General features: G+C 55.1%; 1 protein-coding gene across 3 annotated transcripts in view; it reads left to right on the forward strand.

The window, feature by feature from the left end:
- PFKP (phosphofructokinase, platelet) overlaps positions 1-24,541 on the forward strand; it is a 49,035-nt gene that overhangs the window by 8,451 nt on the left and 16,043 nt on the right. For 2 of the 3 annotated variants that reach the window (XM_036088808.2, XM_036088809.2), the window contains exons 2-11: positions 3,101-3,174; positions 12,846-12,923; positions 15,419-15,608; positions 16,792-16,957; positions 17,698-17,742; positions 17,928-18,036; positions 20,769-20,864; positions 22,098-22,190; positions 22,776-22,901; positions 24,124-24,188. In XM_036088808.2, coding sequence (XP_035944701.1) covers positions 3,101-3,174; positions 12,846-12,923; positions 15,419-15,608; positions 16,792-16,957; positions 17,698-17,742; positions 17,928-18,036; positions 20,769-20,864; positions 22,098-22,190; positions 22,776-22,901; positions 24,124-24,188 — 1,042 coding nt within the window. The remainder of the gene's footprint in view (positions 1-3,100; positions 3,175-12,845; positions 12,924-15,418; positions 15,609-16,791; positions 16,958-17,697; positions 17,743-17,927; positions 18,037-20,768; positions 20,865-22,097; positions 22,191-22,775; positions 22,902-24,123; positions 24,189-24,541) is intronic. The other variant, XM_036088810.2, reaches the window with a different exon arrangement.

Raw genomic sequence — 24,541 nt, forward strand, 5'->3', positions numbered from 1 at the left:
GGTGCTCAGGAGGGCGAAGGCCTGACGTCGGGTATTAATCATGCTGGTCACCTGGTGATCGTGCTGGTGTGGTTGAAGTGTTTGGGGTTAATTTCCCCGGGACAGTGGCCGCCGAGCGAGTCCTAGAATCCTGGAGTCTGTCCGAAGGGCCCGCGAGCAGCTGGGCCTCTCCATCCCCCTAAGGTCTGAGGGCGAGGCTGCGTGCGCCCCGGACCGGCCGCGGAGTAGCTAACGCCCCACACGTGTGGCCTTGCCCCACAGCGCGCGGGCGCGGAGCGCTCTCCCAGCGAGAAGGGGAGTGGGTGGGCTTTCTGGAGGTCAGGAGCCCCGTCTCGAGGTCTCGAGGTCGCATCCGGCAGTCCTGGGGGAGCTGTGGGTTGTGCCGTGTAGAGGGCCCTGAGGTTCAAGGATGAGCATCCGGGGGGCGGGGCCAGGCAGGTCGGAGTCCCGAGGTGGAAAATCTCTCCCTGCAGATTGGCGTGCAGGCCCCGTAGGACCCACAGCAGGAACGTGGGCGAATTCGTGCTTGCGGAGGCTGATACGGTCAACCTCCGGCTGGTGCCAGCACAGTCCCACAGCGTGGGACCACGTTTCTATGGGGGTCCCTTGGCTGGCTCCAGGGGGCAGGCAAGGGGAAAGGACGCAGGGCAGCTTTTACTTTTTAGGATGTTATTTCTGGGGCACCAGGTTGGCTCAGTCAGTTAAGGGTCTGACTCTTGGTTTCGGCTCAGGTCAGGATCTCAGCCCTGGGTAGGGCTCTATGTGCAGTATGGAGTCCGCCTGGGATTTTCTCTGTCCCTCTGCCCCTCCTCTGGACCACTCTCTTTGTCTAAAATAAAATCTTAAAAAAAAAAAAGAAAGATTTTATTTCTAAGTAATCTCTGCACCCAAAGTGAGGCTTGAACTCACAACCCGGAGACCTAGAGTCACATGCTGCTGGGGCTGAGCCAGCCAGGCCCCCCTGATTTTTTTTTTTTAAGGACTTTATTTTTTGGAGCAGTTTTGTTTCATAGCAAAATTGAGTGGAAGGTGCAAAGAGTGCCCGTATTCCCCGCCACACAGGTGCACAGCTCTCCCCACTCCCCACGTCCCCACCTTGTGGCACGTGTGTTACAGACGATGAACCTGCACCGACTCCCCATCCTCCCCCAAAGCCCATGGTTTCCACCAGAGTCCCTGCTGGTGGTGTGTGTCCTGTGGGTTTGGACAGATGTGGAATGACCGCATCCACCCGTGTAGCATCAGAATAGCATCACTACCTCTCCTGTCGCCCCAAGCTCCTGGTGACCCTGATCTTTTTACTGTCTCCCTAGTTGTGCCTTTTCCAAAATCTATTTCTTTTTTTAACAAGAAGAATGTACTTATAAATTACTTGTGTAATTGCTAACCAAAGAGAAAAAGCTGTTTCAAGTCCTTCTGGCCATGGTGTGGATAACGTTAGAGGGACATGGCAGGATTCGGGGCAAAGCTCGGGAGAAATGTCCGTTTTACGGGCAGGGGCTGGGGAGGGCGTGCGTACTGGGTGTGAGTCACAGGGAGCCATACCTGCAGTAAGAGAGCGAACACGGGCACAAGGTGGGGGCGTGAGGGGGGAACAAGGGTCCGTCGCGTCTTGATATATGGAGTTTGCGGGGTCTGGAGGGACGAACACCTGTTAATCAGTAGGTCATTCAAATTCTTCATGTCATGAGCGAGGTTTGAACATGAAGTAGTGAGACTCCGGATACACACATGTCCACGTCCATGTAGATTTTATCTGTGCTTGAGCCGTGGACTGACTTCTAAGGTCCACAGCTTGTCCAGCTATGGGCCTATGGCAGCCTTTCAGACTCGGCGCCTTTGAGAGCCAACGGCCTTATTCTCGCATCTCAGAGGAGGGTCAGTGCAACGTGAACATTTCTACCCTGTCTTCTGAGCAGGTTTACCGTTCCTGCACACACGAATTGAGTCTCCGTGTCTGTTAACGCCCCTGGGAGCCACGGCGCCTTCCATGTGCCGTTACCAGGAGTGGCCTTTACGTCATGGCCGGTGTTCTCAGCATCTTCAGTCCCGACGTTGGTTTCTGAAATGTAAACTCGTGGAGAAGGCAGACTGGAGCTGTTGGGTGGGTGTGCTCGGGGAGTTTGGCTGGGAGCCCAGGGGCTGTACGCTGGAGGCTGGGGACTGTGTCCTCCCCAAGGCCCCGGCCCGGCCCTTGTCCTCATAGGCCTAACTCTTAGCCACGGTGATGACACAGGATTCTGCAGGGGCGAAATCCAGACCTGTTCACTTAGGTCTCCACAGTGGTTGTACCGCTCAGATGGGCTGCTCACAAGTGCAGCTCCCGGGGAGAGCAAATGAGTGTGGTGGACACACGAGACCATGTTGCACGAAGCTGCTTTGAGGGGTGCCTGGGTGGCTCAGTTGGTTAAGCTTCTGCCTTGGGCTCAGGTCATGATCTCAGGGTCCTGGGATCGAGCCCCGCATTGGGCTCCCTGTTCAGTGGGAAGCCTGCTTCTCCCTCTCCCACTCCCCCTGCTTGTGTTCCCTCTCTCATTGTGTCTCTCTCTGTCAAATAAATAAATCTTAAAAAAAAAAAAATGCCACTTTTAATCCCCTTTAAGTAATAGCCCCTGGGAAAGTGTGGAAAATGTCCTAGATTTATCTTGAGTAGGTATTTATAGTATATTGGTTTAATTTTTCTTTTACTAAAACGGCATTACTTATTTTGAATATAAGGCCATTGACTAAAAATTGTTTTCCCCTGGTAGCTGCTAATGAAATCATGTATTTTTCTTTCATCTCCTCCTCAAATCACCGAAATTGTCCTTTTCCATATAAATTTGAGTAAGGCTAACTGCACATAAACACCCCTCCCCTCTGGTGTCTAGTGAGCGGGCCGTGTTGCCTACAGCCCCCCGCGACTCTAAGGTGCCCCGGGCTCTCTCACGATGACACGCACCGGGCTGACATTGACCCCGGAGGGATGCGCCAGGCCCGTCCTCCATGTGAGGAGCCTTCTGTGCGGGCCCGCGGTTCACCCCTGGGCCCAGCGGGTCCAATGTTAGCGCCAGAATCGCCCCAGCCTGGTCACTGATTCCTGTCCCTGTTCCTTCCGCAGGTATGAACGCCGCTGTCCGTGCCGTGGTGCGCATGGGAATATACGTGGGGGCCAAAGTGTACTTTATCTATGAGGTCAGTGTTGCGTCTCCCTCGCACTTTCTCTGACTCAGGGACCTGTGCCTCGCGCCTTCCCCGGGTGCTGCTGACCCAGATGCGCAGGCTCAGGCCAGGCCAGGGCCCCAGGGGCCGGCGGCTGGGGGGGGGGTTCCCGCAGGGATGCGGGACGGGGGTGGCGCTCCCTGGTCTAGGTACAGGTCTGTGAGATCTGTGGCAGGGAGGGCTTGGGGAGGGGAGAGCCCACGGGGCGCAAAATCTCATGGGATTAATGTATTTATTTGTAGCCCTTCTTCCCTAAAGAGGAGATATATTCATTTAATATGGGGGTGAATTTGAATAAGTGTTGGGGTAAGTGGGAGAAAGCAGCCACTTTGAGCTTTTCATCATTACTGTAGAACCCAGACCGCCTCCCTAACAACCGTTTATGTGTTAACTTCGAAACCAAGCGCCTGAAACAAGACAACAGCCCTGGCCCATTAGCTCCTGGGGTCCTGATCGTGGAGAAGTAAGCCAAGTTCGGAGGGAAAGCGCCAGGGTAGTTTGGACTGTGCTAGTTATTTCAAAAACTATCAGGAAAAAATAATTTATATTTACTTTTTAAATTTATGAAATCTCATAAAGCTGAAAACACAGAAAGAAGAGCATATGTTTTTTAAATGGCTTGGTTCCTGCAAAACCACCGTTAGTATTTTGTATTCTGATTCTTCCTGGGCGCCTGTCCTGTGTGCAGCACCGACCTAAACCCCCCGCACCCCCCGCCCTCCAGGAGCTGACTGTCCAGGTCCTTTTCTCCTTCTGGGAAGTGGCTGTTCATAAGCCTGTGCTCACTGGGCCACAAAATGGTTTGTGTATTGTTTGCTGGAAAGAGGGGTTTTTTTTGCCGTGGGCTTTGGTGTGCTTTTCTGAGCTGTGGTTCTGTGAGTTTGGGGTTTGCATTTATCTGATTTGGGTGATGTTACAGGATGGGCCCAACCAAAGCTCTCCCAGACTATTGTTTGGTCCTGTTCTGTTTGCAGCTCTTTGGGGTCACGTTGCGCCCTTGAGTCGGCCCTGGGCTGAGGCGCTGGCCACCAGCTGCCCCCTCACCAGCGCGGACAGAGTGCCAGGCTCCCCAGGCTCCCTCCCCCATCCCCTCCATTCAATGTCTAGTGTCCTACAGGTGTCCACATGTGTGTGCGTTCCTGCTACTTCTGGAGACTGCATGCACACAGACCTCTCTGCCTTTTTATCTTATTTTATCTTATTTTATTCCATTTTGGGGAGGGGTTGCCTTCTGCCTGAGGGCTGAGAGAGACCACCACCCCCTGGCCTGACCACAGTTCCTCTGTGAACCTGGTTTTAAAAATCTTCTAGGGGTTGGGGCACCCTCAGATCAGGTTCTTCTGTTGTAATTAACGGCGTGTTTTCAGATCTGCCGATCTGGACCCCCCTGGCTTACAACGTGCCCTGCAGCGGGTGTCACCCTGGTCGGGGGCGCTGCAATGGTGTGTGGGCTGAGCTTCTGTCCCCGGCCCCCCCTGGGTCTTTGAGGTGACAGTGGGTGTGGGAGGGAAGGGAAGGAAGTCATATCCGGTATTTCATAGTGAAAGAAACTGATGCGTGTTTCTTTAAAAAAAGAAAGTTTGCTTTTTCCATGTCTTCTGTCACCGGCAGGGCTGGGGAGAAAGCTCCCATGCCCCATCAAACCAGTAACAGGGCTGGGATCTACCCCCCAGGGGCGTGGGTGTCTGGAGACATTTTTTGACTGTCCTGTTACCGGGTGGGAGTGGTGCTCCCGGCATCTCACGCACAGAGAGCAGGGATGCTGCTCAGCAGCCTGATGCTCAGAACAGCTCGCACAACAAGGAATTCGTGATCTGGCCCCCAGGGCCCACAGTGCCGAGGTCTGGAAGCCCCGCATTGAACCAAGGGCTGGATGTGTCCTTGCTGTGAGTGTCGTGGAGAGCAGGGTGGGCCTGTGCGCATGCTGAATGTTTGGGTGTGGAAACTGACATAGGAAGTGTCGACGTTAATCCTTCAGACTTAAGTCTTGTGTTTCTGTTGGTTTTATTGGCTCTGTCTTCTGGCAGTTTTAGATAGGATATTTAGTGGGACCTCTGTTGCCAGACTGCACACATTTCCAGTTAAGGAATTGAGCAGGAACATAGCAGCTTTGCCCACACATAAGGACGTTGGGGCTTCCTTAGGAGAAGAGCATCTTGGATTTTCTTCAGAGGAATCCTGACCTAGGAAACCAGATGCCTCCATCCCATTGTCCGCTGGGAGAGGTGGCCTGCTCTCTGCGGCCTGCTTTCCTCCTGGCCACTTTTTTTTTTTAAAGATTTTATTTATTTATTTGACAGCGCTAGCGTACAAGCAGGGGGAGCGGCAGAGGGAGAGGGAGAAGCAGGCTTCCCGCTGAGCAGGGAGCCTGACGCGGGGCTCGATCCCAGGACCCTGAGATTATGACCCGAACCGACTGAGCCACCCAGGCGCCCCCCTCCTGCCCACTTTAGGGGCCGTGTTCTGCCTACTTTAGGGGCCGTGTTCTTCATGCCCTCTCTGAAAGGTGGGGTGGGCTTGGCATCCTGCCCCTTCCCGCCCACAGGTGGGCAGCGAGGAGTCCTGACTCTGAATGGATCCCATGTCTTTCAGGGAAATGCAGGGGTTTGTGCAGTTTCTCCATCAGGAAGAGCCAGAGAGAATCCGGGCTTAGGGTAGTGAGTGTCAGGACGACTATTTTCGTAATAACTGGTTTACCGGTAATTGGGCCTTGGGTGGAGGATAGAGGGTGCGTGGGGAGAAGAGCAGAGGCTCCAGGAACCAGGAACAGTCCGCCCGTGAGCCCTGGAGATGGGAAGCAGATGGGAGCAGCCTGGAGCTGGACTCACGTGAACTGAAGTCATTGGTCTGGAGAGTGGACCGTGCTTCTCGCGACACCCCTCCCCCTCCCCCCAGAAAAGAGAAATTGTAGGGAACCAGGGCTGTTCTTTACAGCTGCATGGGAGGTGGTCTTGGACTCACTGGAGACCAAGCCCTCGGCCGGCCTCAGACCCTCGGGCTTTGCCCTGGGAGACAGTTTGGAGTGTACCAGTTTGGGGTAACATCAGCTCTTCGGGACAGATGTCGATGACCCTGTCTCTGAAATCCAAGCCTCTCTAAAATCTGCCAGTTTTACCTGACTCATCCGTACCCTCCTAGTGTGACTGCCCCTAAGACGGGGCCAGGGGGCACCGGCCAGGACCACCCCGTGCCCCACAGTCGTGCCAGGTTTGTCTTCAGACGTCGGCACTTGTCCTCCTGGGGGGCAAACTCACCCCTGTCGGGGACGCCCGTCCGACACCGATTTGGACTCAAATTGAGAAGATGTTTGGTTTTGTTTTTTAAAACCTCATTCAGCAACCTGTCCCACACGTGTGTTCATTTGTGGTCCAGTTTCTAAGCTTGCCTAGGGCTTTCAAGGTTGCCGGCACACCTAAACAGTTAAACAGGTTAGTGTTATGTAAACAAAGGGTTTTGGGTTTTTTCCTTAGCAGAAAGTTTGTGGGAAGCGGATTGATTGGAGAACACTGATGTTTCTGCCGAAGGCCTGGCACCGGCTTCGTGCTGTCTGGCTGGCAGCTGGGGAGGGCTATAAATCTGGGCCAGGTCTACGTGTGGTGCATGACGAGCCCAAGGGCGCCATCTGGGAAGGCTGGGGCGGGTGGTGGATTAACCCATTCTTTCCACCTATGGAGCCAGTTGATTTTTTTTTTTTTTTCCCCCTTCTAGGCTAGGGTTTTTCCTTAGAGACCTACAGATGTCTTTAGCAACTTGGGGATGGTGATGGCAAGGACATCACGTGGTTTTTCAAGACCATGCTCAGTAGACCACCCTGGCTTCAGGTGGACCAGGGGGAGGAGATATGTTCTCTGTTCCTGTGATCTTGGTCGGAGAGACAGGCTAGTCCTATTTCATGCAATCTGTGGGCTCAAAATCCTATTAGCTGAAGGTTCTCCTGCAGATTGACAAAAATTACAGCTCTTTAAATAGGACTCACTTAAAAAGTGTTTCCTCTTTATAATAACACTTACCCATTGGGCATGCTCATGCCGACGTGTAAATCTCCACAGGGCCCATATCCCCGTTTTCTGAGGCTCGAAGAAAGGCTGGAGTGGTGCCCATCACATTCAGCAGCTGATTGGGTTAAAAACAAGCATCTCCACGTGTGCTGGTCAGGACTTCCTACTGAGAGGGCCTCAGAGCAGCTCAGAGCGCTGTTCTGGCCTCACCAGCTTCCGGCTGCAGGTGCAGGGTCTGGCCTTGCCCCAGAGGCCCGGGGAGGCTTTCTCTCTGGACCCTGGCCTCCCACAGAGCTCAGCGGGCTGGGGCCCTGGGCATCAGGGCTGACTTAATACTCGGATAAACAAGCTTTAATAATGTGTCTGCTAATAGGTTAATATCATTTTCCCCTTCTGAACAGAAACCCTCTGTTTGCCACAGGGCCTGTGACTTCTCGGATCTGATGAGCTGCCTGCTTTCACAATTTTGAAAGTCAGAAATGGCATGCTTGTGGCAGAAACACAGACAACCCAAACCCCACATTTCCCAACAGAGGCCGGGCAGGCCTTTTCAGACGCGGTGGTTCCCCGCCTGGCCTGACCTCCCGTCGGGGCCGGGCTCTGGGCTTCCCCGAGTGTCATGTGAGGCAGACACTGCCTGAGCGGCTGGACGCCACCCGACGGCAGGAGAGGGGGCCCGGATGCCGGGGTGACCTCTGGGGGGCGTGTCTGGTTTGTGATCCCTGTCCTGACCCATCCCGTCCCTGCCTCCCCCTGCCCCCAAGTGCCGGGAAGGCCGGGCACGGTGACCAGAACCACGCTGTTGCCTCTGCCTGAGGTTTTACATGTAACTCTGAACCTTCACTTCCTTAAAGTCAGAGCTGCTTCACCACAAAACGTCTGTCTGAAAATAGTACCAGGATGCCTGCACGTGCAGTGAAATTATCAGTCTGCAGGTCACCGGGAGGTGGAGACCGCCAAGCTGGAGCAGGTCCGGCCCTTTGGCTGGTGCACGGCTAGATAATGGAACCCAGCCGTGCTCACCCTGAGCACCGGCTCTGACTGCCCACCTGCTCTGTGACCGGTCCTCCTGCCGCCCCCATGGTGCCCTGGGCTTTTCACAGGCTTGTGCTAGTTACCGTTTCCGTGTTTTACTCACAAAAGGACGGTCTCCTTCACCGCCTGCGCCCCTCCTGTGTGTTACCACCGTGCGGCCGGGTGAGGGGCTGTCTGAGAGGTAGCAGGCTCTCTGACCTGGAGGAGGCGCACCTGCTGCGTCCTGCTTTGGGTTTTATAACTTACCCGGAACTGGGGATTAGCAGCTTTGGTGTCAAGAAATCTGATAATGCCGGACGGCTAAATCAATCCCACTGGTCTCTGTTGTCAGGTTTCCACAAGCACGAAGTGCTTGACCTTGCACGTTCTGACCTATTTTAGAAGGTCAGAGTTTGACCACCTCTTGCCGGAGACACGTGCAAAGGTGACTCTGAAGTCATGGGCTCCTTGAGCAGGAGTGGCTGTCGGGCCCTCCAGGTCAGGGCATCTGCGCCCCAAAGGGTCCTGGTGGGGGCCGAGCGGGGGCTGGGTGTGGGGGCGGGAAGGACTGCGGTGAACTTCCTGTAGCAGAAGAGAGTCATAATTCCTGAACTTTGAAAACCGCTGCCCACCCAGAGGACCTCTGCCCACCTCTTTCATGCCCACCTAGTCTTGCACGATGGCATTTACCAACTCTAACACTTGAGCAGTTCAGAGCTGACCTGTCTATGTGCTTGCCCTCAAGTTCTGTAAGTGAAATGCTTTAACTTACTAAGAAATAAGCCAGGAAGACATAAATATGTATTTACTCAAGGCAGCAAAGCACGGGGAGAAGTCTCTGGTGTTGGTCACCGTGATATCTAGAAAATACTTTTGAAGGACGCTGTCTTTGGTAGATTGTTTCCGCTGGTAGTTGGGAGTGTTTGCCACTCAATGAGTTGTTGACCCAGTAATTCAGGAAATCAGATGCAGAAAAAACCATTATCAAGTTGAGAAGACAGGTGCACTCATCAAACATACGTGTTCAAGGGGAAAAGCCCACTTGGCCATATAGCGTGGGACTATGATTTCCCTCTGGGTCTTTAATTTAAAAACCATACGTAGTATGAGATCTCTTATAAGAGAAAGCCACCTGCAGTGGACTAGCTCTGACTCTCCTCAGAACGGATTTAACAGGTGCCCCAAAACGCAGGTCACAGTGACCTCTGGATGCAGCAGTCTCTAGAGGAACAAACTGGGGACTACGCTGACTTTGCCTGTTGCTCAGAACCGTTTCAAACAAGAAGTCAAGCTGATTTCAGAGTCTGTGGCATGTTCCCAGATGTCACTGAACAGACGGCGCACTTGACGGTCTCCTGGGCTCATCGTGGGAATAAGGATCAACAAGGCGGGCAGTGTTACTCGGGGTTAAAAACTAAGTGTGGCTTTGAAGGGTTTTCTGTGGTTTTTATTCCCGTGCGAGTCATCGAACTGGCTCTGAAGGCAAATTCCAAGAAGTTCAGAAAATATTTTGGGCTCTGGCTGTATTGGGATAAAGTACTCAAGCCTCCAAAGAGACTTCCACAGAAAACAGCGCATCCGAATTTATAAATTACAGTACATTTTTGTAAAATCAGTCTTCTTAATTTAGTAACCACTTCCTTGTAAGCGACCGCTGAAAATTGCAGTGGGAGATCTTTTCGAGGGTTGCACGAGCTCCATGAGTCTGCAGATGGAGGGTGAGTCACTTCCTGCCGCGCCCAGGCGTGTGGTCAGGAGCGCACTGTGGATGCACTAATCACAAAAATCCCTTTATCGCTCGCTGTCCCAGGGTCTCTATGCCGCCCGACATAAAGGATCTTTGGAGAACGTTCTACGTTTCAAAATACGTGTTAGGATTTACAGAACAATTTTCCACGTTCCTGCTCCAGCAGTTTATCCATGTTTTTATTAAGTCACTGTTTAGATGCTGAGCAAGAACCCTGAAGGCAAAGAGGGTTTTTGTGTTCTCAGCACGGCCCCTGTGGAGCAGCAGAAGCTGGGCACAGTGCTTGTGCGGGGGGGCACAAGCTGCGGGAATCCTCCACGGGCCAGGGCTGACAGCCACCCGCAGCAGAGACACCCCTGAGAAGCTGGGGATGCTCCCCGGCCTCTGTGTCCTCGTCAGCCCTGCAGCGTCTGGGGCGGCCCCATCCCCTGGGTCCCCGAGGTGGAGTGTGCAGAAATCACTCCCGCGGCTGTGGGCGTCGAGAGGGTGTTCACGTCCTATTTTTGCCAAAGCCTGTGGGTAGCGCACTTCTCCACCCTGCCCTGCCCGGGACAGCCTCGCATACACCTGTCCTCCTGGCCTCAGGAGTAATGGTTTCTCTCGTCCTCAGCGCCGTGTGCACAGGCTTGGGAGGTAAGACCTCATGCCTCCGCACAGGGGCCGTGTCCGTGTCTGCGAGGTGGCCGAGGCTCTGGAAGCTGGAGTCAGCCCGCAGGCCCGCTCCCGGGTGGTGTCCCCGCCGACCAGGCCTCTTGGAAGTGAGCTCAGTCTGCACCGCCATGGATGCGGACTTGTTGAGTCTGTATCTGCAGCAGGCCGTGCTGTGGCATGCATGCAGAGTGCTGGGGGCCGTTCTTTACAGGCGCCTGGGAGTTTGCCGCACTTGGTGAACTGGATCCTCCGTCTGTCTGTCCTCTCTTTGTCTGCCTGCCATCTAGCTATCACCTGGCTCTCTACCTGTTTTTAATATTCTGCTGAAGATCCCTGGGACGCCCTTAGAAGCAAGGAGGGCTTGCTTTTGCAGCCTCTGTGCTTGGGGAGCGCACACACGGGGCCCCGTGTAGATACCGCCTCTCTTAAGAGCTCCCTTTCCAGGGACCGGGCCTGGATCAAATCACACTCCAGCTTATCACCCTCACCCTCCACAGTGACAAGCACAGCGGCTCAGTACTTTATATGGAATGGGCTAAAAATGCACAACGCGCACCCTTTAAGGTTCACGGAGGTGCATTTAGAAGGTGTGCGTCACTGCCCTGGGAAGACTGTGGGCCTGTGCTGGGGGCTGTGCTGTGGAGTGCCAGAGCCCCAGAGTCACGTGCTCCGTGCAGGGGGCGCAGGGAGGCCGGCCAGCTCCAACCTGCACCTGCTCTCCGCTTCCCTGCTTCGTTCCAGGCCACCGGTCCCTTTGCTGGTTGTCACACGTAACACCTATGTGACTGTGACACGCACAGGTTTATGTGTATTTATGTATATGTAACTATGTAGTAGAAAATATTACGTAACTATAACGTATTAGATGTTATATACAATGTATACTCTGTATAATATATAAAATATATATTTGTTGTATTTGTAATAGTAATTATATCAATATATTAGAAATATGAACATATGATTATATATCGTATATAATACATTACATGTCATATACAATGTGTAACTATATAACAAATATGTACAAATATAGACAGGGACACAGGTGTGTGTGTTGGTAGCCTAGTATTATGTGTGTGACAAATAGGAAAGAGGAGGGTGGCATGGAATGAAAGAGAACAAAGAGAAGTTGAAAGCAGGTTCACTCTGTAGAATTTATAAAAGTATATGTAGATGTATTCTCTCTATAAAATATAGAAATAATTCTATAATACCGTGTTTCTTGATATAAAGATAATGTAGTAATGCGTTCTATGTATTGTATACAATAGGGTAATATGTGTTACATATTATTAAGATGTAACGTATTGACCCAGTGAGTCACGTAACATAGTAGCGCATTTTTGGCGGGAAGGGCACACTTGTAAGCCCAGGTGCATGCATCGATGGCTGTAAAGACACCTGTGCTGTTGATTAACTTCCACACACGGGTCTCTACTCCGTGGGCCATTTCCTTTTGAACGATCTTTATTTTTCCTTTCCTTTTGACCTTCACTAGATTAGGAGATCTGAATCCCCTGTAGTGATCTGTTAGGATAAACTTTCTAAATGGTTAGTGCCTATCCCCTTTGTAAGGTTAAATGTCCTGGAGAGAGTCACGCAGGTAGAGACGCACATGGATGTTTCCAGATTCCTTGGTCTTGTGTAGTCTGGGGGGGAAGCAAGATGTACCTGGAGTTGGAAGGTCGTGGTCCTTGGGCCTCCGGGCGAAAGTGCGTGCTCACATCCCGCACACTCACCGGCCCTTGGGGTAGTCAGCTGCCGCTAACTGGAAGGTAGGGCCGACTGATGGCTGTGGTTCTTTTCCAAAATCCGGTGTGTCTATCCAGAGCAGCATGGATTGCCTGGGCCAACTGAGGCCCCGACAGGAATGCCGTGTGATTGACACCACGGTTTGCATGCGAGTTTGGTAGATTACAAACCATTTTGGGGTAACTTTCTCCCCTTTCAGGCTCTCAGGCGCTGTTAGGTGATAAACTAGCTTACTCCCTATTGTACTGCGGACGGGTCTGGCAAGAAGTTCCCCTTCATTGGAGATTCCATCAGGAGGCTTTTCTGCACACTGAAGGCTTAGAACGAGCACTCGTCTTGCACTGCTCCTAACCACCGGGCTCTTCGGGGCTCAGGGTCCTCATCCTTTGCATTTTACAGAATTCACAGATCCATCTAATATCTAATGTCTCACTAGGGTTTAACCCTGTTTTACAAGGATTTCCGTTCTCTTCCCCCAGGGTTACCAAGGCATGGTCGATGGCGGCAGAAACATTGTTGAAGCCAGTTGGGAGAGCGTCTCGAGCATTCTCCAAGTGGTACGTGCTGACTTCTAATACTCTGTTTCTCTAAAGTAAGTCCCGCTTTTAAAACGTTGGAAACCTTTTATGCGTAGGCTCCGGTAATACTTAACACGGATTAATGTGCTGCCTGGCGTTATTCTCACCTACTTACACGGTAAAAAACCAAAAAAACCACCTTAATTTGTCATTTCATTAACATTTTTAAAAAGCTTTTACATCGTGGAAACAGAGGATTATTCTTGCAGTAAAAAGTTACGTGTGACCTCTAGTGTTCCCTATGGTCCTTGTGGCGGATTTCGGGTTTGTTTTTGTTTTTTTAAGACCAGATTAACATTGAGGCCACCTCGGTTTGTTGGTGCTGTGTTCACGGCAAATACCCCCGCCTGTTGGATTTTTGAGAGTCACTTGGTGTCAGTGTAACAAAGCCTGGGAACGGTCCCTCCCAGGGCGGCAGGATTTAGTGGGAACCCAGCCTCCCGGTTCTGGCCTGAACCAGTTGGGGCTCATCCGCTCTGGTGTGCACAGGAATGAGGCGAGTATGGCTTCAGGCGAAACAATGGCTTACTTTGAATTTAAAAGAAACCTGCCTGATTGTTTCACGCCTATAAATTCCCCAAACACAGTAGCCAAGGGAAGCCTCCAAATCCTTGGGGAGGCGGATTACATGGAAAGAATGGACTTGAGGAAAAGCTCTTCACTCGTGGTTTGACCTGTTGAAACGCATGTATTAATCTGTAACTCATATTGAGTATTTTTAAAATAGAAACCAAATTGGTACCATCCCACCGAAGGTGCCTAGTGTGACGGAAGGATGAATCAAATAAACGTGGCGCGCAGATATAAGTGGACTGTATGCAGCCTGAAGAAAGGAAGGGAATCCTGCAGGCTGGGACTGCGTGGGCGGACCTCCAGGGCATTATGCTGAGTGAAATAAGTCAGACACAGAGAGACAAATACCTTGTGATCTCACTTACATGTGGGATCTAAAAAAGCTGAACTCCCGGAAACAGCAAAACAGTGGTTGCCAGGGGCTGGGGGAGGGGAAATGGGGATGCGCCGGTCACAGGGCACAAACTTCCAGGCTGAAGACCAGTGAGTTCCAGATCGAACCTACAAGCATGGCGACTGTGGTTAATAACACTGTATTGTACCTTTGAAAGTTGTTAAGAGAATAAGTCTTAGTTCTCAACACACATACACACACGTGCAGGTGACTGAGGTGATGGACGGGTTAGTGAACTTGAGTACGGTATCATTTCACATAAATCCTAGGTTTCATACCAGTGCTGCGTAATAATTACAGTTTTGAAACTTTCTTAAATAGTAGACCTGGAAAGTTCTTACGACAAAAAAAGCTAATGATGTGAACTGATAAGTAGATCTACGAGCCTTCTTGGAGTGATCACGTTGCAGTGAGTGCATAGATCACACCAGCGCCTCACGCACCCACGCTCACGCGACATGCTAGGTCCATCAGCCCGGGGGGGAGACGGTAGTGGGTGTACATGTGATTGCCCAGGGAGACAGGACGTGCAGGCGCCCCTGAGTGTGTGGGGGCAGGGAGGGGTGCCTCCTTTGCATTCCTCAGCTGTAGCTTCGCTCCTGGGGCCCCAAGCATGTGATCCCCTCAGTGTGGATGGGCTGCTGACGCAGCTCCCAGTTGTTAGAAATCACATGATCCTCCGATCGCTCTTGGTCGAAGCAGAGAGCCAGCTTATCTTCGCTGTGTGCCCTGCACCTTTGGCCCCGGCCCCCCTCTGCTGCGCCCACAATGCAGACTCACCGCACTCGCTGTCATCAGCACAGGCTCCCTTTGCAGGGGGAGCGCCTCGCCTTACAAAGTGAGCGTGTACCTGAAGGATGGCCCACAAATGCAGGCTTGATAAGCGCATCCATGGTGTACGTGAAGGAACCCTGCTTTTTTCCAAGTGCAACTAGGAATCGTTCGTTTTTGAAAAACCAAATGTGAAAACTCACGACTTCTCACTCTCGGAAGTTTGGATGATCCAACTTGAGTTTTCTTAAGATTTAGCTTTCAAAAAGGGTGCAGCAGGGAGATGTGCAAAAAAGGAAAAAAATCCCTTTGGCTCACCGGTCTCTGTCTTGCCTGTACATACGGTGAGCTCTGATGGTACCAGGGGCTGCTGGACGTGCCGCTTCTCTGGCCAGCGCTGCATCCATCTGAGGCTCGGGGGTGTGGGGTCGGCCGCCCCACGCTCTACCACTGCACCACAGGCCTCCTGCACGGCTGGGTCATCCTGCAGACTCTTCTCCTCTGCGTGTTTACCTGACGGCTGTCCCGGTCTCCTGACCCTCGCTGGCTCCCCCTGGGCATGATGCCCGTGCCTTTGTCCATCGTACCCACACTTGAGCGACTTAAAAGATTAAATGAGGGGAACCTAGATTCTGCACGTCCTGCACGTATACAGTGGTATTCACATGCGCTGAGCTCCCCCACTTCCTCTCCTGCGGGAAGAAAATAAACACGCGTGGTTTTGTTTGTTTTCCAGGGAGGGACCATTATTGGCAGTGCTCGTTGCAAAGCCTTCCGCACTCGGGAAGGTCGCCTGAGAGCTGCTCATAACTTGGTTCAGCGGGGCATCACCAACCTGTGTGTGATCGGCGGGGACGGAAGTCTCACGGGGGCCAATATCTTCCGGAAAGAGTGGAGCGGGCTGTTGGAAGAGCTGGCCCAAAATGGTACATCCCTGCCTCTGTGTGCTGCTCGCGTGGGTTTTCTGTTCCCTCCGTTCGTTTTCCGTTCCCTTCAGAGAGCCCTAACCTCACACGTCCGCCCATCTGACTGTGGAGAGGCATGAGGGGGGACGGTGCAGGTCTTCCGCTCCACCACCCAAACACTTGACCCTGTGCCTCTGAGAATGATGAGTTCTGTGTTCCTGGTCCTGCCCCGTGCCAGGCACCGCCCACCCCCGGCACAGGTTTGGGGAGCGCTCCTGACGGCCATCTGAGCTAGTAGGTCTCCTGTGTGTCCCCACTCGGCAGAGGAGACCCGGGGGGCGGAGGAGAGGGCGCGCCGGGCTGCCCTTCACCACCCCTCCTCACTCCACCGGGGGCTCCTGAATGTCCGCTTGTTGCAAGACTTGAGCTGAGATGTAGCAAACGCTCTGCTGGCCGATCTGGTCGCGTCCCTTCTCAGACTGTGGGGGCAGGATTCTCGAGAACCCCCTGTGTTCCGGGACCTCTGTCTTGGAAGGGTGGTGATCGGTAATTCCGGTTCAGCATAAAACATGACAGTGGGAGTGAACTGCCTGAAGGAACAGCACCTTCGTGAAGGGGTGAGCCGGCCAGAAGCCGTTGCCCCAAGCCTCTGAGGTCCGTTGAGGGACTGGAGGTGGGCCGTCGGCCGCCCGTGGCGCGAGTCGAAGGGCACCTGCTGTACGCGGGCCTGCCGCAGGCTCCGCGGTGGCCCAGAGGGGTCGCTGCTGGGTCCCCGCCTGTGCCCCGCTGACGAGCACATCTGCCGACCGCGCAGTGTTTGCTGAGAGCCGGCAGGTAGATCCCTGCCGACAGCCAGCCCCACGCGTGTGAGAAACCGGCGTCCCTAAGTACCGAATTCTGTGACGGGGCCGCGTCCTCACTCGGAGGCACGCGTGCCCGAGGCCGTGGCCGGAGAGAAGTCGGGTTCGACCCGCCGGACGCCGGGCACAGGTCCCACGCGCCCGTCTGCCCCTCACCGCCCCTCCCCCGTCCGGCCGTCATGCCCTACGTGTGCAGAATGAGGTGGTTCAGAAGCCAAAACCGCACGCAGGAAGCCAGTGTAGAACCCCGGCTTTCTCGACCCGGACGCCCTGTTTCTCAGCAGCCTGGCGCCCGTGGCGTCGGCGCGGCTCCCGGTCACGGCCGGTGCTGGTTTCCCATGCAGGCGAGATCGACAAGGAGCAGGTGCAGAAGCACGCGTACCTCAACGTCGTGGGCATGGTGGGTTCCATCGACAACGACTTCTGTGGGACCGACATGACCATTGGCACCGACTCTGCCTTGCACAGGATAATCGAGGTTGTCGACGCCATCATGACCACCGCCCAGAGGTGACAGATGCGTGGGAGCCCGGGGAGGGCCGTTGGGTGAGATGTGCTGCGGTGCAGACGTCCGTGCCGGCCCTGCACGGCTCCCCAGACCGGTGTTTTGATATAGTCTTGTTACTGAATGTTAGAAACCAGAGCAAGAAAATGGTTTCCCATTGACTTTTTATTTTCAACTGTAAAAGGTTACTCCTATCCCTGATTTTAGAACAAAAAAGTGTTTGCTGGAGGGAAGACAAAATAATCCTAGTGGGAAGTCCCGTGCAAGGTCTGCGAGCACCAGGACTGGATGTGGCCCCTTGTCCTCTGGCTCAGTCGGCGTCTGAGGGCCCCAGGGTGTTGAGGGAGCCCAGCGGTCGTTCCTAGCACCTGGAGTGCTCCCCGCCCTGCAAGGGCATAGCCCGGGCCGGCTCCCTATCCGGCGTGAGCTGCGTGTGCTGAGCGACGTGGCCGGTCCTGCTCCTCGGGAGGAGCCTAGAGGTGTCCTGGGAGTGCGCGTGTGTGCGGGAGAGCGAGCGCTCGCAGTAAAGTGTGTAGCTCCAAAGCCCCTTTGCGCGCAAGAGCTCGAAATGCTAGCACAGTGGCATCTGCTTTTGTAGAAAATGGGCCCTTTTTGGAAGCTCAGGTGCTGGCCATCACCATGAAGCAGGCTTTCCACCCTGCTTGTCAGTCAGAGTACTTACCTGTTTGCTTTTCATGCGGTTCCCAGTGGTGGTAAGTGGATGTTTCCTTTGTCTCTTTTCTAGCCACCAGAGGACCTTTGTTCTCGAGGTTATGGGGAGACACTGCGGGTACGTATGTGTAGATGCAATTTGGATGGTGAGCCCCCTCGAGAGCCCTGCGCCCCACAGGACAGACGCCCCCAAGCAGGAGCCCGCTGTTGCCAATGCACGCTCATGTCCCGACTGCCCGGGGCCACCTCCGAGCTGTGGCTGCCCGGCAGCAGCCTTCCAAAATCGGTGCCGTTTCCGAATAGGTACCTCGCCCTGGTGAGCGCCCTGGCCTGTGGAGCGGACTGGGTGTTCCTTCCAGAATCCCCACCAGAAGAAGGCTGGCAGGAGAATATGTGCATCAAGCTGTCCGAGGTAACGTGCGTTCTGTGTCCCTCGACTGCCGGTGCCTCTGACCGCCGTGTGCGGCAGCCTGTGGGGGTCCCAGTCTGGACGGAAACTCTGTGGTTCTCAAGTAAGTCCAGGCTTGTCACGTAGGGTCTGCATTCACTGGCTCTTCATGTGCCCGGCTGCCCCCAGTGTCACAAAGGGGTGCCGTAGAGAAACCCCAAGAGCTTTGTATTTCATGCAAAGCAGCAGCTGAAGGTTGAAGTAGTCTTAAGTAGAGATGATGGCTGTTAAGAGAAATCGGAGTCGGGGAGGAAATCCTGTTCCGTCTCCACTCACCAGTGTGAGCAGACCCGTGTTTTGACCGCAAGCCCCTCTTGGGCTGAGCTGTCCCTGCCTCGCTGGGCATGCGTCAGGTATGATGGTGGACGGGGTACTCTGGACCAGGCCTTTCCTTCTGTTTGTAGTCTGGGGCTGCCTGTGTTCCCCACTCAGCATTATTAGTGGAGGACGCGTTGCCCTCTGGGAAGGCTTCTCAGGAGGGCATACGAGCTTAGCTCCCGGGACAGAAATCCCAGCGTGGGGTGCATTTCCCAGCCACGTCATCACCGTCCTGCAGGTGCGTAATGTAAGCATGTGGCACGGGCTAGTTATGGCTGCATTCAGCAAGCACACACACTCTGCAGGTAGCCAGGTCATGTGTGCATTGCCACCACCTTCAGGTGACAGGTTCCAAGAAGGGAACTTGAGCAACGTACCCAACAAGCTTTGCTGACCCAAACACGATGTAAGGAACTGCTGATGAACGCCATAGCTTTGCTGGGAAGAATCATGCCCATGGGAAGGTGGGGCTCAGCTGCGGGAGACCGGTGAACGCAGGAATGCCCCAAGTCCCAGTATTAACCGTGGACGTAATAAATCCACTCATTGTTTCTCGGTTCCGACCTGGGAACGTGGGCCAGCTGGTGTGGGGTGATTCGTGGCTGGCTGCGTGACATTAGGGGTGGCACTGGCCTTAGACGGGGCGTGTGTGGCTCTGAGAACATGCATTTAATCACCAATCCTGCGGGGGCCGTGCCTGTCCCCGCCGGCCATCCTTCCTCCCCGCTGACAGCCCCAGGCCTGGTCCAGGGCAATGCGGTCACAGGCCAAGTTCTGGCGGCAGCCCTTGGGGACGGGGAAACACGCCCTTGATCCGAGGCCGTGCACAGCGGTCGCAAGGTCAGGGTAAGGTGGTAGGGCTGAGGCCCTGTTTGGTTTTTAGGTGCTGAGTTTTGGATTTTGCCATTGTTTCCGTATCTGTGTGGTCTTGTCTGCAAACCTCCTTGGGTTTCAGACTTCATGAACAAGCTAGGACAAGAACAAGAAAGAGTTGGGGTCCCCGCATTAAGTGCTGGCGGATGTAAGGCTGATGGCTTGGACTCCCTTGTGCAGAAACACTTGATCTCGTCGTATCTGTAATTAATTTTTATTGGTTGTGGATGTAGCGCTGTAAGAATTTTTCCAAATATCTTGTCAGGTAAGTTGGCCTAGGAAGCAAGCCTCAGAGCATGCCCCAAATCCCAGGCATTTCGGTCTAAAACAGGAAAGGCCTCTCCGAGGCATCACAGGTCCTAGGGTTGGGCCTCGGCTCTGCCACCCACAGGGTGACCTTGGGCAGATGACCCCGCATTCCCAGGTCCTGAGTTCCTCAGGCCCCTGGTGCTGTCGTGAGGACTCAGGGAAGGAATGCGTGCAGGTGTGGACGTGGGAGGCGTCCGCACACCTGTCCAGGCATGGCAGCTTATCTTCCCACAGGCATGTGTAGACGACTCTTGTTCTGTAACCCTCTGGAATATTATGTTTTACGGATGACGTGTGGCTCCGCGGCCAGTCCCGTATTCATGGACATGTCACATTCACTTTTTTTTTTTTTTTTTCACATTCACTCTTGTAGCCGCATCTTTACATCTCTTAGGAAGTATTTCTGACTAGTAAGCTCTTCGAAGTGGAGCACATTTATATCAACGTAAAAGCCAGCACCACACAGCAGATGTGCTTGAGGCGCCCCGCAGGGACCGGGCGAGCCTGGCCAGAACCAGCCAGCAGGGCGGCATGGGCCTGGCGGCCTCAGGCACTGCCTGTGCTGGGGCTCACAGCCCCCATGGGAGGAGGGTCTTGGGACAGGATAGAGAACAGACTTGCTGAGAGTGATTTCCGGGCGTCGCGGGATGACGGCCGCCGTGAGCCTGTGGGGACGACAGGTGTGGGCGCCGTGCCAGTCCGGCCGGGCCCGCGCAGGTGCGCCTCCACCTCTGCGCTCTCCTCTGCACCCCTCCTGCCTCCGGTGCAGGCCTGGGGCTCCGTGCTCTGACAGCAGTGGCCGGCCTTTGTGGCCGGGCTCACGGTGGGGTGGCGGGAAGCTCTGGCTTCCGAGGAGGTTGGAAGCCTGGTTTGCAGTATAGACGCGCCGCAGAGCCCATGGCTGAGCTCATTGCCTTCTGGGGCCAAATGGCAAAGGAGCATGGCCCCCAGCCCGGGGCTGCCTGGCTGCTGGCCTGCGTCTGGGGCGATCTGACGGGCCCCTCCCGCCCCTGCTGCCTCCAGCTTCGCGCCCACAGTGCCTTGACCTGCCCCGATGGTCGGAAACCCTGCTTGCGAAGTTAGGTGACGATTTCTACCTGGCAAGAGGCCAGTTCACCTGGGGCAGGGGGCCCTGGATTTGTTTGTTGTTAAAATGGTTTAGGTGTTTGAGGGTGTTCATTTTCTGTTTCCTCCAGAACCGTGCCCGGAAAAAAAGACTGAATATCATAATTGTGGCTGAGGGAGCCATAGATACCCAAAATAAACCTATTACCTCTGAGCAAATCAAGGAGGTGAGTGTGTCCGATTTTGCAGTTCTCCTCGGGCGCCAGCCTGGAAACGGGAGAGGGTAATGCGGCTGGCAGGGTTCGAGTTTGGAACATTGTATTATTATCATGAAAACACTTTCTGTTCTTTCTGATATTTAAAGATGTTTTCGTAATGACTCACGACTTTAACGGCATGGGTCTCCTGAAGTTGCCGCCTTATTGTCGGGAATATTCCCCGAGGCCCCGGAGCCGCCCGTCAGTCGGGGAGACACAGCGGGATGGGGGGCGGGGGTCCCAGTGCTGGGCATCAGCTGCCCCCGCCAGCGATAAGGCTCAGGAGCTGGGGGGGTGCAGCCTCCGGGCTCTTGCAGACGAGAGCGCCTGTTAGGTGTGCGCCCATGCTGCACCCGGCCCCGCGGAGGGGCCACCCCGGAGGCCCCGTTGCTGCGCGGCTCGCTCGAAGGTGCTGGCTCGTCGCACCAGCCCCGGGGTGGGCGGGACGGGCCAGGCTGTCCAGTTAGGCCGGTGGCTGCGCACGCTCCAGACGGGACACCGGGGAGACAGACCGCCAGACGGGCAGGCAGGCTCTGGTTGAAGCCGCCCATCACAGCGAAGGACGTTATCCGCTTGGCTTTGCAAAGTGGTTTCTCTCCTTTCCCTGACCAGCCGAGTGCCTGAGCCCCAAAACGTGGGGAGCTGTGTGAAGGTGCTCGGCCAGTACTGAAAGAAGCAGTAAGGGCCAAGGTTTTCTTTCCCACTCCAGCGAAGCTGAGCGTGAATCCTGGACTTGGGGGGCCGCAGGCTTCATGGAACCCCCACCCTGTTGTTTTTATAGAGGAGGAGGTGAGGTCCGGGGAGGACGGGGCCTGGCCCAGCTCTCGTGGGGCCCAGCCTGAGGGGGCGCCGTGGTTGACCACGGCGTGCTTTTCAGATTCAGCTGTACCAGCTTAAGGGGCTGCCGGGAAACGTCTGCATTTCCGTAAAATATCACGGATGTCGTGTCCTTTTTTAAAAAATCATGTTACTTATGTTCATTTGCAAGGTAGGAGAGACAAAGATTTTATTTGATAATAAAAGCATTCTTTTTAAGAAAAACAAACTTCAGCTCACCATTAAGCTGAACATCCTTTTAGGAAGTGAAATTTAGAAACTAGAATTTTTTCCCACGTCGGTGTGAAGCGAAGAGTAGAGAGACCTCTGGGGCGCCAGCACCCTGCACGAGGTGACCCCCTGCATTACGTGCTGTGTTTCCTGCAGCTCGTGGTCAAGCAGCTGGGATACGACACGCGGGTGACCATCCTTGGACACGTGCAGAGAGGTGGGACTCCTTCGGCCTTTGACAGGATTTTGGTGAGTGAAGATGGAAATGGTCAGGTGCCTTCCCCTGGGAGTGAGGAGGAATGGTTTGTCACAAAGACCGTCCGGCTCAGAGCGTCTCTGCCTGCAGTGTAGGTGGCCCGTCCTGGACATGCTAACCGTGCTCGGCCCCCAGTCACACAGATGCTGGGAGACCCCCAAACCTGGGGGGTGAGGGTGGCAGGGACTCTATAGAGAACATAGCCCGCGTGCAGGTGTCTAGACCCAGGCCCCGGGTCAGCAGAGGCCAAGTCCAGTTTCGTGGGTGTTGGTGTTGGGTGCCCTCCGTGCCTCTGACCTTCCCCTTCACTCCCCTGCGCCGGCCACTTCCTAGTGGGGCCGAAATGTCCTTGTTGGAGGCGGGTTAAAAGTAAGCGGGTGGACTGTCGGTAGCTCTTCGGGACGCAGTCCAGGAGGATGGGAGGCAGGTTGGGTCCCTCTGAACACCGTGGGACAGGCTCTGCTCACGGATGCGTCTGCTGGGGCCACCGAGGTCGTGCCTCTGAGGATCCGGCGGCGGGAGGGCATGCTGCCTTGGCCTTTGACCTTGTCTTTGACCTTCGCGATTGTCCTTTCCAGGCTAGTCGCATGGGGGTGGAGGCCGTGGTCGCCCTTCTCCAGGCCACCCCGGAGACCCCGGCCTGTGTGGTGTCGCTGAGCGGGAACCAGGCTGTGCGCCTGCCGCTGGTGGAGTGCGTGCAGATGGTGAGTTCCGGGCATCCCCGCGCTCACTGAGGAGTCCGGCGCGGCTTCACTGAGCGCCCCCAGGGCACAATGTCGTGGGTCTGGGGCACATGGACTAACCTCCGCGAAGGTGAGGTCAGTGTGTCGGGAGGGAGCGTGTGCAGACGAAGAAGACACGGAGGAACACGGGTCTGTGGGGACTCTCGGGAGGGCGTCCCGGGGGCGAGGTGAACGGGGCTGGAGCTCTGCGATTTCAGCCGCTCCTGCCCTCCTGTCCCTGAGGACCTTCCAACCAGAGATGAGGCCGTGGGGCGGCTAATGCAGGTGACATCCTGATGTGCCCCAGCCTCCTTCAGGCCCGGGAGGGGGTGCCCCTGGACGTAGGGAAACGGGCTGTGGTTTTCCAGGTCACTGGCCACCTGAGGAGGTGGCAGCGAGCCGCATTAGATGCTGTCCCTGTCTTTATTCTCCAAAGCCTATCCGTGACCGCCCTTTTCTTGGCCTTTCCGGCAGCTCTGAGTGAACGTACTGTGTAACCTAGACAGAGAGGTGATTATGTAATCACGTCCGGGGACTTGTTGAAAGTAGCCATAGAAACGCGCTTTCCAGAAACCTTTGGGGGTGAATAAATGTGTGTGTGTGCACGAGCGTGCACGGCTGCAGGTGCGTGTGCATCTGCTATCTGTCAAGGGCCTGGCACGTTCCTCTCCCCAGCGACGACAGGGGGTCGGGGGTATTTTTCTTAGTGCACAGATGAGGGAGCTGACGTTCAGAGGGGAATAACTTGCCCAAGATCCTCATGTCAAGAGGGGCGGAGGCGGGCCTGAGCGCTTCCCCAGGGCCACCGGCCCCCCGCACCGCCATCCTCCCCGCAGCGGCCCCCCCGCTCCCCGAGAGGCCGGTTCTGTCGTGCTTCTTCCTCGCCAGAATCCAGTGAGGAGTTGCTCAGAAGGCTGCCTGTCTGAGAGCCTGGTTTCGCTCTGGCTTTGCTCTCGGGGATTTCAGGATCTCCCTCCCCGGCTGGCTGTGCCCACCCCCATCCTTGTTCCCAAGCTGCCCAAGCCGCGCAGGCCCAGGCGTGTTCCTCGCAGCCGGCACTGGCCGTGACTTGCTGACCCTGGGCTGCCAGGCTGGAAGGTTCGGCGCGAAGGGGGCGGGCGGGTAGGAGCCGCGGGCTGCGGCAGCCTGCTCATCCACAGACGTGGGAGTCTTGACACGTTCTCTCTTCCTTATTTGTTTGAAGACCCAGGACGTGCAGAGGGCCATGGACGAGAGGAGGTTTAAGGACGCCGTGCGGCTCCGCGGGAGGTGACTATCCGGAGGGCTCTGCGTTCTCGGGCTGGCACTCTCTCGTGCTCCTTCGGTCTGAGCGCACAAAGTTGAAGGCTGAGACAGGCCGCGGGGCACTGCTCTGTGGCCCAAGGGCCCTGATGGGTAGCTGGTCTGCTTTCTGGCCAGTGGGGCTGTTGAGAGCTTAGCGAGGTGCAGACAGAAAGGGGTTCGTGGCTGGCGTTTTGAGAAAGATGCTGGAGTGCACGGAAGACCAGGTCTCTCAGCCACGCGCACAAGCACGCACCATCGTAACTGGAAATACCCGGGGCCTTGGGGACGTGGGGTGGCACCCCGGCCGCCTGCTTGCCTCGAGCGCCCCGAGCAGGGCG

The sequence above is a fragment of the Halichoerus grypus genome, chromosome 6 (genome assembly GCF_964656455.1).
Source record: "Halichoerus grypus chromosome 6, mHalGry1.hap1.1, whole genome shotgun sequence".
Classification (NCBI taxonomy): domain Eukaryota; kingdom Metazoa; phylum Chordata; class Mammalia; order Carnivora; family Phocidae; genus Halichoerus; species Halichoerus grypus.